The 14,310-nt window shown below is 36.6% G+C and overlaps 1 protein-coding gene across 7 annotated transcripts in view; it reads right to left on the bottom strand.

Annotated features, from left to right (window-relative positions):
- Positions 1-14,310, bottom strand: part of CBLB (Cbl proto-oncogene B) — a 138,833-nt gene that overhangs the window by 43,636 nt on the left and 80,887 nt on the right. For all 7 annotated transcript variants that reach the window (XM_065829407.2, XM_071808533.1, XM_071808540.1 and 4 more), the window contains 5 exons: positions 13,900-14,056; positions 10,077-10,198; positions 7,878-8,015; positions 6,255-6,342; positions 3,832-3,963 (listed from right to left, as the gene is read on the bottom strand). In XM_065829407.2, the coding sequence (XP_065685479.1) occupies positions 3,832-3,963; positions 6,255-6,342; positions 7,878-8,015; positions 10,077-10,198; positions 13,900-14,056 (637 nt within the window). The remainder of the gene's footprint in view (positions 1-3,831; positions 3,964-6,254; positions 6,343-7,877; positions 8,016-10,076; positions 10,199-13,899; positions 14,057-14,310) is intronic.

Raw genomic sequence — 14,310 nt, 5'->3', positions numbered from 1 at the left:
TAAAATGACTACACTTTTAACACTGTCTCTCTTTGGAACATTAAGCTTCACTTACAAATAACTAAACAAAATGCAGCCATTGTTTCTACAAAGCACCAAAATTGTAACTGTCTTAGAATTACACGTCAGGAAGCAACACCTTGCCTTTTAGGATTACTGTGTTCCTGTTGCTTCAGAGCAAAGAAGGTGAGGTGTGTAGACAGAGATAATGTATTTTATTATATATCTTTTCTATTAAATACAGAGTATTTATTTTTCATTTTAAATTAGAAAATGCAGATGAGCTGCATATATATGCATACAGAACATCTAAAGCTACATTTTTTTACCTGTTTAAGTAACAAACCAGGACTTTACCATATTTTCAATAAATTATGTAAAACAAGGAACTATTTTCACATGCTATCAGAAATAAGAATTACTTGAGTTTTAATTTCAAAGTGGTACGATGTGTTAAATGATTGTCAAGCAGTCATATTTCCATTCATTTTATTTTTTTCCTTGTCAGAAGTAATTGAAATGCCTTTAAAGTAGATTATTCAGAATATTAATAAACAAAAATACCTGAGAAAAGACTTTTAAGCACTTATAAAGAATTTTTTCCATCAAGAGGCACAATGTAGTTTGAAATTAAAGCAAAACGGAAAACAAACCCGATCACCAACAACATCAAAAAAACCCCCATACTGTCACACCCAAAAGAGCCCTAAAGCTTTGAGAGACCAAGGTAATTCAAACTGAATTCAGAAATCACATTGTGTCATATCTGCAGTCAGACAGACAGACAGCTAAAAAGATACGAACACAAAAATTAATTCTAAACAACTTAACTCATCCTAAAAGATCATCAAGCAAACACATCTTTTTGACTTCTCAGATATAACGAGAACTTTAATATTTTTCTAGCATTATTTATATCTTGATACTTGCCAGTCTTACCAAAAGATGATTCTACAGTTTGTGGAAGAACTGCATCCCAAGGCCGGATAACTATAAATTATGTCTCCTGACAAAAGTCACATCTATTTGCATGGTGTAGTACTGGATTTTCATTTGGTACAGAAAGATATATGTAATCTACTTTATATCAGCCTTGCAACCTAATAACAAAGGGCTAGTCAACATCAACTACTACCTCAAAGTGTGCCTCCAAATTATATGTACCTACTGAATTAACCACTGTCAAGTGAACAGAAGTCCGCCCTTATTCATACAATTCTTGACTCTTTCATTTTCTAAAAACAGCCTTAGAGATGAGGCATGGAGGTTTTCATTTTCAAGGCTTTCTTGTATGTGTGTTGTCAAGTAGTTTTGTACTAGCAGTTTCCTTTCTTTTCAAAAGCACGAAAATTCATCAAAATATGTTGGGTAACCAATCATAGCAGCAGAGACTTGTATTCAACCATATGAACACAACTGAGAAATTAAAACTGAGACCTGAGATGTCTATATTAATACACACATTTGTCCACACCCATAGAAAGATTATTTAAAACACTGAGTAGCTATTGTGAACCTTACAATGCAGTATATATGCCCATATGCTTTTAGAATTAAGTCCAGACACGTTGTTTTTAGACAAGAATAGATTTCTGTGCAAGAAAACGACATTTCACTCCTGTTGCATAATAGAAAATGGAAGCAGCTAAATCAAGTCTTATTTGAGACTGATCTCCATGAAGGTGAAAAACTCTTAATCATCCTTAGTCTTCCAATGCAGATTTGATGTTGCTTACTCAATTTTTTCCTGCTCAGTGGAAACATCTGTATTGGACCTCTTGAGGCATGTCTAATGAGCCATTATGCTGCCAATTAAACACTGGCCCACCAGAAGCTCACACTGTAACAGCATCAGCTGTTGTAATTGTTCTTCATTGCCTCACTAATTATACAAAAGTTAAATTTGTAATGAAGTCCGATATGTACCTGGCCAATTACAGCCGGTTGCAATGTTCCGATGAAGCTGGATATTTCTGAACATGTCAGTTGCCTGAGCCTAAAAATCACAGAATCACAGAATGTTAGGGATTGGAAGGGATCTTGAAAGATCATCTAGTCCAATCCCCCTGCCGGAGCAGGAACACCTAGATGAGGCTACAAAGGAACAGTGTCGGGTAGTGTCCACCTCACTACCCGATCATCCAGTCCACACTTCCTCAGTTTAGCTGCAAGGATGCTGTGGGAGACTGTGTCAAATGCTTTACTAAAATCAAGGTAGACCACATCCACTGCTTTGCCAAAATGCCTTGTCTTCCTCTTTCTGAATCCCTAGCCATTGGCCAAAGTACCGAGGACCTTTGCTTCTGAAGTCTCCACTAGCAGAGCCCGTCACTGGCACAACACTGGAACATGGGGCTACCGTGCTGTGAGACACCCGGCAATCAAAAGTACAAAGCTTTCAGTCCTTTTGCTTAGTCCTTTTAGTTAAGGGAAAAAGTGAAAGATTAACACAGTCAGACCTCTATGTTTGTTATTCAGAATGAAACCGGTAAGAACAGAAAAAGGGTACTCCAGAAATGAGAAATATTGTTCTAGCTCAGCAGCTGCTTAGTAGTGAAATAAATATTCTTATTTGGGTATGTCTAAAGTGGAATTTTCTTAGAATTTTTGATCTGTGGGCAATTTGAAAGATTTGTGTTTGGAGCAAACTCAAGTTCCAGAAAGAACATAAAATCAGAAACTGAGAATACACCTTTTACAGCAAGCTTTATTGCTAATGAAAGAAAAATGATACTTCTGACATATCATGATCACTAGCCAATGATTAGTTCTTAATTAGGCATGTGAAAAGAAAATCTACAGTACTTTATAGTCATATCTCAAACATGGGAATGAACACCCCTTAACTGGGATGAACTCATTCAAAACCAGGTCAAAAATGGGCTAGGGTGAAGGGTTCTTTTTACTCTTCTCACTACATTTGTAACCAAAGACTGGTGCCTAACTGTGGAACAGAGTCCTGCCTAGGAATGAGATGACCCTTACTTCTTACCACAAAATACAGAAAAAAAAAAGAAGAAAAGGGCATGGAGAAAGAGGTAGAAGTGATTCAGTTTGAGAACCACCTACTAGGGGAAAGTCTGAAGTCATAAAGAGGAATGACTTCTGCTTTTAATTTTTATTTTTAAGTCAAATTCTTGTTAACTGTGCTGAACTAAAGGTACCAGTCCTCCCTCTTCCCATGGACTGGTATGCCCATGAAGAAGATGGACAAAACAGCCACGTGTGTCACCAGTAAGTCTCTGTGGTTTTTGGGATATTCTGCAAATGACACTGAGAGACCAGAGTTTCCCCTCAATCCAAACTCTTACCCCAACAACCTTCTAAATCTAGATGGATTAGCGCTTTACATACTATTAACATGAAACACAAGAATCCTAAGATTATATTTCCACAGGCCATTTCATCAGTTGTACTACTGATGGAATCCTTCTCTCACCAAAGATGTTCTGTCTCCTTATAAAATGCTGTGTAGTCAGTTATCCTCTCCCAGCCACTACCTGTCTTCTTCATGCCCTTTGAATACATCATGAAGTGCCCTGGGTGGCTGAATTGGCACCAAATGCCCAGCTTTCACTGTCTGAGTAGAGACTGCGCTCAGGAAAGAGTTTCTACTTAGCAGCAGTCAGCAAATGGTCTTGGCAAGCCTGCAAGTCAAGATTTTAATGATTCCTGGAACTTTTTTCACAGATTTTGGTGCACAAAACAAAAAGTTTATCATTCCAAATATATATGTCCTCGAGCCCTCAGAGTAAACATACAACCACACTGTAAACAAGGACGTAACAGAGAAATCCATCCTCTTCTCCACTAATTGAACTATGACAGTACCTGCCACGCTGTAAGACAAGAAGTGCACATAAGGTGTCCGCAAGGCTCAATCTTCACATCCTTATCATTCTCCGCACAGATTTTACACAACTGAAAAGTGGAACCCATTTCACAGTACAATTCATACTGCTCCTGCAACAAAAGAAAGTCAAGGGATTATTTATTTACTGTGATTTGTTCATAAAGAATAATACTTAAGGACCAGTAGTGACAAACATTTCTCTGAGTCCCATGTTTTCCAACCAATTTTACTTATTACTCTAGGAAACTATTGCTACTGTTCTATCTAAAAGCCACACTAAAGTTACTGAAACAGCTTACTTTTTGCTTCTTCAAACCTATGATATCTTACAATAAATGCTACAGAAAAAGTCTAAAATATCTGTGCCTATTAGGTTTTCTACAGACTTCTCACATGTAAACATTACTCTGCTTTTCTTTGGTTGCAGAGGAAGATAATGAACACCTGGTTTTAAGTGAGAAATCAAGTGATGAATGGAAACAAAATTTTCTAAGTATGAGTTTAGAACTAAAAAAAGTTATTGGATTGAAAACTGACAAGCAAGAGGGCTTTCTACCTACAGCAAGGATGTAGTATGGTTAACTTAAGTAAACAACCCTTGTGAAGGAAGTACAGCAAGAAAACCCCCCCCAGGATAACATGGCAACAGTCATGCACAGATCACTCAAGTTTGTATCCTTACAAGACAGACAGGAAGGTATTATAACATCTTCAGGAGGAATAAACAATAGATAAAACTTGAGTCCAGAACAGTTTTCTAGAATTAGGTATTGTTGGGAAACTGGCATTCAAATGCATTCGTGTAGAAATAAAGCGCTTTTATAGTCTTTAAAAAAACACATTTTGGAAGCTTAAAATAAGTAGAATCCAGGTCACAAGAAAATAAGCAGCTACTGCTGAATAATCAGAGGGGAGATGAGGCTAAGAGAAAATAAACACAGCTTGTATCTGCAGCTGTAGTCAGTTTGTACTGAAGATGCTTATGGTGGGGCTCTCACGAATCCATTTGCAGCAATCTAGTCCTGCAGCCACTTTTAAACCATCTTTTCATAGTTCAGCCAGCTCAAGCAACAGCTTAAAGCCACTTCAGTAACATGTTATTTAAGGCAGCCTCCACATAGTTCTGACTCTGTTGAATTACGATCAGAATTAACTAACAGTGTCCTCATAACTACAAATTCAGAAGCAACTGGATTCATGCACTGAATTCAAAATGCAACATGATTGGCCTGTGAAGAACAAGATAATCACTGAGAATGCCTAAGCTACTTTTCCTTTCCTTGCGGACAAGTAAGGATATGGGGCTAGAGAATCATTCTGTGAAACACAAATATCCGATATCTCTGCATTACTCTTTTATTAGTATTTTAAGACTGGAGGGAAAAGGAAGAAGTCAGATAAGGAGATGTACTCAGACTTTCCTCAGGTAACCGTTTTTATGAATTCTTTTACTTAAGAAACAGATATTTCCATAACAGTATTCCTGATAATAACAATGACGGTAACGAATACTTCTTCTCTAAAATATTTCTGGAGGTGGAATGCACAATCAGCACTGAAAATTACAGAAGATTCTGCAGGACACTCAGTCTGCTCTGAAGAAACGGGAGAGCATCTGAAACTGTATGGTTTGTATCCAGTCTGATGTCTTTCCTTGAATGTATCCTCAAGACTTTCAGCGGTTTTTGTCAGGAAAAATGCTCTACACAGTATACTTAACCTTCTAGTGTTAATTTCAGTAGCATTTTTAATCAAGCATTCATCTTGCAGTGGCTACTTCATATTAATTGAATATCAAACATCTGCACATTAATTTATCACATCATCACTTAATCAGACTATAAACACACCTAGATATTTTCATTTTCTCTACGAAGTCAGTCCCTCTAGGCATTTAATTATTTCTGCTGCTTTTCCCTGATCTCTCTTTTAATTCGCACAAGAGACAAAGAAGAAAGGAGAATGACTCTGGAACTAGTATCTTTGTGATATATGAACTATACTTTTCCTCCTGGACCTGTCAAGAAACCATACCATTCCTATTCAGGCTTCAAAACTATAATCTGGTCTTTATTTTATTTCTGTATTCCCATCTGCTATTAACAAGGCAACAGCAAGCTACATAGGCCTGCAACATAAATATCAGAAAAATCTTTCATAACCATTAAGGCATATCTCACTTGGAAGAGGCTTGGAATAAACAAAACTTTCCAAGACATCACCCCTGGCTCTGGAGTTTAAAGAATTATTATCTTGTTCTTCATCTAAGCCATTCTATCAACAACATACTTTCACTCTTATAAATTCATTTCTCACATTTTAATAAAAGTTTGTATCACTGCTAAATGAGATGCTAAGGGAAGCGAAGATTACGAAATAACTGACAAACTCTGCAACATACCTGGGTGACTTTTATGTGATCATGTGGTGTGGGTTCACATAATCCCGTCAAATCAGGATTATAACTTCGTCCATCTGGAAACAGATAGCTGCATCACAAGAAGACTGTTATAAATATGCAATGTTTTTTTAGCTTTATTAGCTAAATAATACATATGGAATTTCAAAGGGGCAAAATAAGTTAGAGTAGACATTAATTAAAATCCATCGTATTTTCTCAGCCATCTTTCTTATCTTTTGGGTGCAACTGAATTGCTAAGTATGAATTTTGAGACATGCTCAAGTCTATTTATAAAAGCATAGGAAAGATTTTGACATCACATGCAAAGCTACCACCAGGATGCATCTGAGATTTGGTTAGCAGATAAATTTCTCAGGGTAGCTCAACAGAATATTATTTTAGAACTTCATTTCACAGTGAGCTAATGCTTGCATTTGTTCCTAGTGATCCCTCCACTGCGAGCATCACGATTGGTGACTCTATAGGCTATTTTAAGTAATAGAAGGTAACACACATTTGTGTATATCTACATGTGTTATGATATATAATATACACATATCTAATATTATTACACATATATATTTGTGCATATTATGACATATATAAACCTGCGTACATTATGACAAGAATCTACAATGACAATCCAAGATGCAGACTGGAGGCATTTCAGTCCTGTGAGAAACTAATAGTAGGTTAAGTGATATTACAGAGACCAAACATTGTTCTATATTCAGATTTATGTTATCTCTAACTTGGAAACAGTTTCTTGAAAGTTGTGTTGCTAAGTCACACTCTGAGAAAGTTATATTTGCATAGGGTACAAAACCTTGACTGTGCATTAAATACTTTCAGCTCTAGGTTTTGTTTGCTCAGTTTTTGTCAAGCAGAAAGACTATCATAAGTGTGGTTTTTATTACAGGTATGATAACATCATACATGGAAAAAAATACTGGACTGTGGAGGACTGATAAAAATTGGAATATTGGAAAGGGTTTCAATCTTTTTTTGAGGACTGATCTCCCTGCCCCCCTCCCTCCCCCCTTATGATCAGGTGGACATATCAAAACATGTATCCCAGTGAAAAGATTCTGACACCAAAAAAATTGTCTCTTACTTCAGCTAACTTAGTAAAGATGTACTACTTCTCCCTGCAAACTTAGATTCTCTCATAATGGTAAATCTTTTCAGGAAACTATTAGAACCTGGAAAATGTTCTGGCTCCACAATATATAAAAAAGCAATTACATAGCTTTCAAATCATTGTCCAGAGTTAGACACATGAGTAACTGGCAGTAGTAATTGTTCAATAAGCTTAAGTGCACTTGGGACTCATATTGGGGGCAGGGGGGGGAAGGAATTAATGTGACAGCTGCCTGATTTTATTTTCTCCTGGAATTTATCTGCTATGAGATATGGCTTTGGTTAACTTTGGCTAATGGAATTACCTGGAAACAAGTGTTTTTCAAATGAGTAGAAGGGATGGTCCTTAAACTCCAAAGGAATGCTGAGCATCATATCCAAATTTTCTGTTTTAAAGATCTTTAACAACTACCCATATAAGCATCAGGAGAACAAGGAAATCAGGATTTCATACCTATGGTGACTATAAGAATTTTTACTTACAATCCTTCCCGGCTGCCATCAATCAAAGCTTGAAACAGAGGCTTATTGTGAGGTATAGTCTGCAATATGTTCCCATCACCAGTCACGTATCCAATGGCCCACTGTCCCAAGCGAGTGCAACTCAGTCTGAAAATGTAGCTTGATAAAAACAGGATGAATAAAAAGTCAGTGCTGATCAGAGTTCAGCAAAACAAGTGAAGAGAGCAAGGACAGCCTCTGGTTAAGACACTGAATTAAGTCTCTGAAGATTTGGGTCAGATTCACAATCCTGCCACATGTTCACTGTATAGCCTTAAATAAACCTACATCTCTTACACTATCAGTTCCTCATGGGCAGAAACAAGGTAACAGTAGCACCCTACCCCCAACTATTTCATCTGCTTGCTTTTTAGGTCTTCAAGTGAAAGCTGCACATTCACTGTGAATATTCCTATTACACACATTTAGCCATGCCCATAAACCTTTTCAGGAACAGTGTATTATATTATCAAGTCTCCACAACTACAACACATACCCTTTGTGCATACACAAAAGGAAGGAGAAATATAAAACATATTTAGATGCAACAGAAATGTGAATGATGAATAATAAGAACTGCTCTACTAGGAATGTTAATTTTGTGTGTACCAGAGGTGGTGAACTGGACAGAACAAATATCACTTCTATTTCAGAAAACACGAGATAATACCAACCCAATCTGACTTAAATTTAAGTACTTCTGTGTGTTACAAGTGACAGACAGTAGAAGGAAAAGGAAGATTAGAGACAACAGTATCAGGCACATTTAGTTCTTCTTGCTAAAAACTTGAGGCCCTTTAATGTCAGATACCACCTCATATACAAAAACCTCATTCAGAAAAGCATCCCACAGTGAAATACCACAAACTCAATTTTGTATTATAGAGCAGCTTTTCTTAATTATGCATCAATATATTATTTCCTTCCAAACTGCTTAAAAAGAGAAATCTTAGCCTCCCTGAAGTTTGACATGGCTCTTACAAACTTCAATGGGGCAAACATTTCATTGAAGTAGTAACTGTTCATTTTAACAGGATTGTGTAACTTTCCAGGACTGATTAAAGAAGTAATTTCACTTCACATCTCCTCTTTCACACTCCAGCATTTCACCAACACAATTCAGAAAGTAATTTTCTGATAGGCAATAGAAAGTTATCTTAAAACTAACTCTATTTACAAGGAACATAATGTGCTGACAGACTTCTCTAAAAAGTTTCAAAATTAGGCACTTTTAACTACGTATACGGGTGATCCCGCAGCAAAGTCAGACAACTAGATATTAGGGAAAAAAGCTTCTTAAGTGAAAGCTAAAAGTAGCAAAATAATAGTTAAATAATATAGGATTAAATCCATTAATGAATTTTTATTTCTCCAATCTGAGTGCAGGAAGAAAAAACCAGGACAACAGGAATGGCATAAACAGTAGAAGTTCAGTTAGAATAATTCAGTATGTAAAGCACCACACAGAAGATATTTAAAAACTCTACGTGTCATAATATTTAATCTGATAGATTACTTATTTAGATGTAGAGTTTGTGATACTGAATCATTACTGGCAAAGAAAAAAAATGAACACATAAGGAATACATAAGCACTGATTAAATTCATAACTTAAGTGTGCTACCATTAAAGATATTGATGGTTTTTATTGTTAAGCAACAATTCAATGCAACTTTTGAAAGGTAAATTATATTTTCAAATATGCTTTTCAAGAATGCATTGATTGTTGTACCTAATTCAGAAGAAAGGAAAAGCAATGTAATTTCATTTTTTTCCCCTGTTTATTTGTACTTAGATTTTCGTGTGTGCTAGTATGTTTTTTTTTTTTTGCTTCATAGCTGTAGAGAATTATGGCATAAAAAAAACAGACCATGGTTGCACAATTCCCATGTCTTAAAATCTAGAAGTTCAACATTTTCTGAACATGGAGTTCTAAACTTAAGCATTAAACTATTTTTAAAAATACATTTTGATAGAAATAAAATCACAAGTATAAAAACCCAAACTACTACTTCTCTGATTCACTCTGTTACAAAAAAAAAATTTAGAAAGGCCAAAACTTCACACCTTCAGTATTGCACCGAGTGTGTCATGCAATATAGAAGTATGAACCTGGAATAATTATGTAGCTTCTGAGACAGCAAGTTTACTTGGAAAGGAATAATCAGTAAATCCTCTCACCTCCCAGGCTTAGTGCTGTATTTTTGCAGCCTCGCTTTCACTTCATCGTATGTCAGGAATGCCATATATCCAGGATGCGTCACAGCTAAGAAGTTCCAGTTCCTTAAGATTGAACTCCATGGCTGAAAAGAGAAGACAAACAATTAAACAGATGCAGCCAGGTAGCTACATATTTCTAAGAAAACTCAAGTCAGCTTGTCAGAAGAGACCGATTATGTTTTAGCTTCAGATGAAAAATACGCACTTTTGGTTAAGGTCTAAATAGTACAAAAGACTGTCCTGTATACCCAGTTGTGCTACAAGGATTCCTTCAAAAGAATTATTCCAAGAACATCAAGTGTAAATTTTTGAATCTCCTATTTGTAGCTGCATAAAATATTAAACATCATGTTTACTTAGAACCTGCAAAATACAGCTCCAAGATAGCTTAATAAAAACATAATTAAGCCTATTCTTGAAAAGTCCTGAGGCACCTTCACAGTAAATGATAAGTAACACTAACAAATGAAGCCTAAGAAAGCCACTCCCCTTTGAGCTGTTGTTCCTTTTCTTATTGTCTACTACTTGATTTCTTCAGTTACCATAATGGTATTACAGCCACAAAACAAAAATATTGACAGCATTTAATCACAGTCTTTGCTGACTTGAACAGGAAATGCTTCAGAAAACTCACAGAAATATGCCTGATGCTATCATTTCAAACGATACAGGGGAGTCCTTTACTGTAAATGAAGGATGATTTTTAAGGGGTAGATTAATACAAATATATTAAGTGTTCATTGGTAGCATTTGGAAAGATAGGAAACTGCCTCTGAATGGTTTGGAGATTTATGTATTTGTCAAAAGATCAAGGTAGGCGAAGTTAAGCAATACAAGAGGCTTGTGGTCTCACACGGCCTGCAAATTCCCTTTAAAGGATCTTCTAATGGCTAGGACGGCAGAGACAAAATGCCTTTGTAAGTGACACACTTGAGCAGAGTATCCCAACAGTTCTGCCTGAAATTATCATACATTTCCCAGGCAAACCCTAACCACTACTTAAACGTGGATGAACACCTGTTCGACTCTAAAAATGAACACCTCTTCAAAACAGATGCACGAAACAGAACGGTAAGGTTTCAGCACAGAGGCCATTAGAAACCTCAGGTGTTCAAACTTGTACAAAAGAAAAGAGAAAAATGCACAATCCCAGATGCAACACCGCATCTTGCCAGCTCTTATTTGCACCCCCAAAGATGGAGCCAGGCTTCATCACATGAAAAATGGTAGTTGCCCTAACCAGAGACAAAAAGGAGTTGACGCTTCCCCCTTCGCCACACCAGCACTGACACTCCCTTCATAAAACCACATTCTTCCTCCTGCTGCATTACTCAAGTGCATGCACAGAAATCAAAAACAGTGATCAAACAGTATTTTGATGTTTTGTTGGACTGTGGCAATTTAAAGGCTTGCTACAGTACATTATGTAACAAATTCAAGTAGTGTGCAAATTCCTTGGTTAATCACAACCATCAGTCTCCTAAGTTGACAGTAGATACGCTCGAACTCTCCACAAAGTATCACACTACTGCTATACCTGGGAAATGATGTGACAGTACAATCAAAAATCAAAGGGCCAGAACTCCTAGCTTGCCTTGTGCACACAGAGTATTACAAAAGCAGGGAAAATGGGAAAAGATTTGTATGCTTTCTCTTCTATGGAAACATTTTTGCATAAAAGGAGAGCTTCACATGTTAACAGTGACAGAATGAAGCTCCTTTCCTTCAAAGCATCCACGTATTCTGCCGTGCTAACTTCATCTCCCGCCAGTGAACACAGCACTTAGAGCTGTGCTGCACACGGTGGGGAGGCAGGGGGAGCACATTCACTTTTACAGGATCTCCACAAACAGCAGCCTTGCTTTCCTCTGTGAATAAGCATCATCATAAATGTAGCTTTTCTGTAACACAACCCACAGTTGGCAAAACAGTATTTTGATTACCTAAACAATTGGGATTTTCTCTCCGTGGGTGTATGCACACATCATTACAGAAGCTGTTTAAAAACTAGAGAAGTGAAATGCAACCTCTGGGAGAGGTTCTCAGACTAAGTTCAGTGCAAGTTCAACAGTTACACAGCTACTGCACCAGCTGGTAGTCTGTCTGGCAAAAATCCTCTCTCTGGTTCTTTGTCAAATTAAAAGTTAATCCTAACCAGTCTTCTCTTCTTACATATATCAGTACTGCTGATTCCCTTTCTCTAGCAGCAGGCATGGTAATGAATCAAACCAGCAATGGCCTCACGAAGAAACTAATGCAAACATATTCACTGGCTTACAGAACAAGGGAAATAAATCTCATTTGAGGCTTCTGTCCTGAAGTTTAATGCAATCTGTAAGATCCCACACAGGGTCAGAACAAACTGTTACTTCTCAGATCACTGGCTTCTCATTTAATTTTACATTTGATATACAGACTGAAAAAAAGAAGCAACAAACCACACACGCAGAATGCTTATGGGAAAGAATATCCTACAGAACAGAACCTTAAATGCATTTCATAGTGATGTATGTTGCAGCCAATGGGACTCAGACATTCTGCAGTCAAGATCAAGATTTGGGTTTGATTACTAACCTGAACACCATATTAGTTTGCCAAATACTAAATAAAAAGGGAGAAACTTAGACAGGACTTGATGTTCACACAGGAATGCTTAATCATATTAAGCTCCACATAAAGGGCAAAGCTTAGGAGGATTTTGCTAAAGCAGCATTAAGTACAGTGATCTATGTTCTCTCGTTTATTATTTCACCAAATAGAACCCCCAAAGTTTTGTTCAAACCTCCATGACCTGTGTGTGTGACCAATGTTTGTAGTTAAATTTAACAGAGAGATTACTTACACCATAACATTTTGAACTTTGATAGTTTTGACCCAGAATGGAGAAGAGATGTTCAAAATCAAAATGGTGTAAACTAAAACCATTAATCATCTCCTGCCAAATCTTAATATTAACTTGGTAATGGCACCCTTTCTCATAACAGCAAAACCAAGAAAGCTAAACAGAGATTACCACAGAATGATATGGAAGATGGAACAGCAATTCCTTGTCTTTCTTAAACTGGGAGGCCCAGAGCTGAATGCAGTACTCCAGATGCAGCCTCACCAGGGCAGAGGAGGAAGAAAACATCCCTTGACCTGCTGGCCACAATTTTAATAGAGATGCAAAACAGCACCACCTTCTATATTGGTTAAAACACTTCTAGTATGCTCTGCAGAATGGACACAAGGTTAACAGAGGCATGTAGCATACATATGAGCTTATTTCAGATAAATATTACTTAGTAATACACTTGATGCTATTCCCATAGATAGTCCCTTGTAAATAAACAGCAGAGCATTAACGGCAAAAATATGTTCATAAAGAGTTAAACTTACACTTAGCCTAAAAAGTCACATGTTTGCAGAAACACTTCATATTGGTATATATAGATACAAAAGCACAATGAAAATGCAAGTACCTGAAGGCCTACATTTTTAAGAATGCATTTAGGATTAGTGAAAAGTAAGCAAGCAGAAAACACAAAGATACTGTAAATCACACTAAATATGTGTAGAAATGAAGCAGGAGTTACTGGATGTTTTCAGTTTTTCAGATGTAGGTGTTGATTCAGAATCAGGTGACTCTGACAGACTAAAAACAAAGCACAATTTATTTTCAAATTCCAGTGTTTCAGTTATTTCAGTTTTTCCAAAATATCCGCTTCCTTGACCCACAGGTAGCCATCTCAGGGCACTAAGCTTCTAAAAATTCATATAAGTATCTATAATTTTCAAACCTTACCTGAAATAATCTAGTGAAGATATCAAATTCAAAAATTGAAATGTAGTCATTGCAGGTCAAGTCAATAGTAGATTTCAGAGCCATTGCTTCCAAACCAGAGCTTATCTGATGAACTTCATGAAGGCACTGCCTAAACACTTTCCATGGCACTATAGTTCTGTGAGAGGGGTAGAAATAATAAATATAATAAAACTACATTTTTAAGATTTGATACCTTATTTAGATGTCAGAACTGGACTTCTTTTAAAGAAGTTGAACATTAATTTGGTCTCTCTACAGAAAAAAAAAAAAAAAGAAACACAAGTTTTTTGAAAGCAGCCTAAACAAATGAAAGCGTAGTTTACCTTATTTTAAACACAGTCAAACAAAGTGCCATTTATTTTACAATGATAAATACCAAGCTTCTTTCAG

The sequence above is a fragment of the Patagioenas fasciata genome, chromosome 1 (assembly GCF_037038585.1).
Source record: "Patagioenas fasciata isolate bPatFas1 chromosome 1, bPatFas1.hap1, whole genome shotgun sequence".
NCBI lineage: Eukaryota > Metazoa > Chordata > Aves > Columbiformes > Columbidae > Patagioenas > Patagioenas fasciata.
The sequence above is the reverse complement of the archived record's forward strand: the minus strand, read 5'-3'. Positions and strand labels throughout refer to the sequence as shown.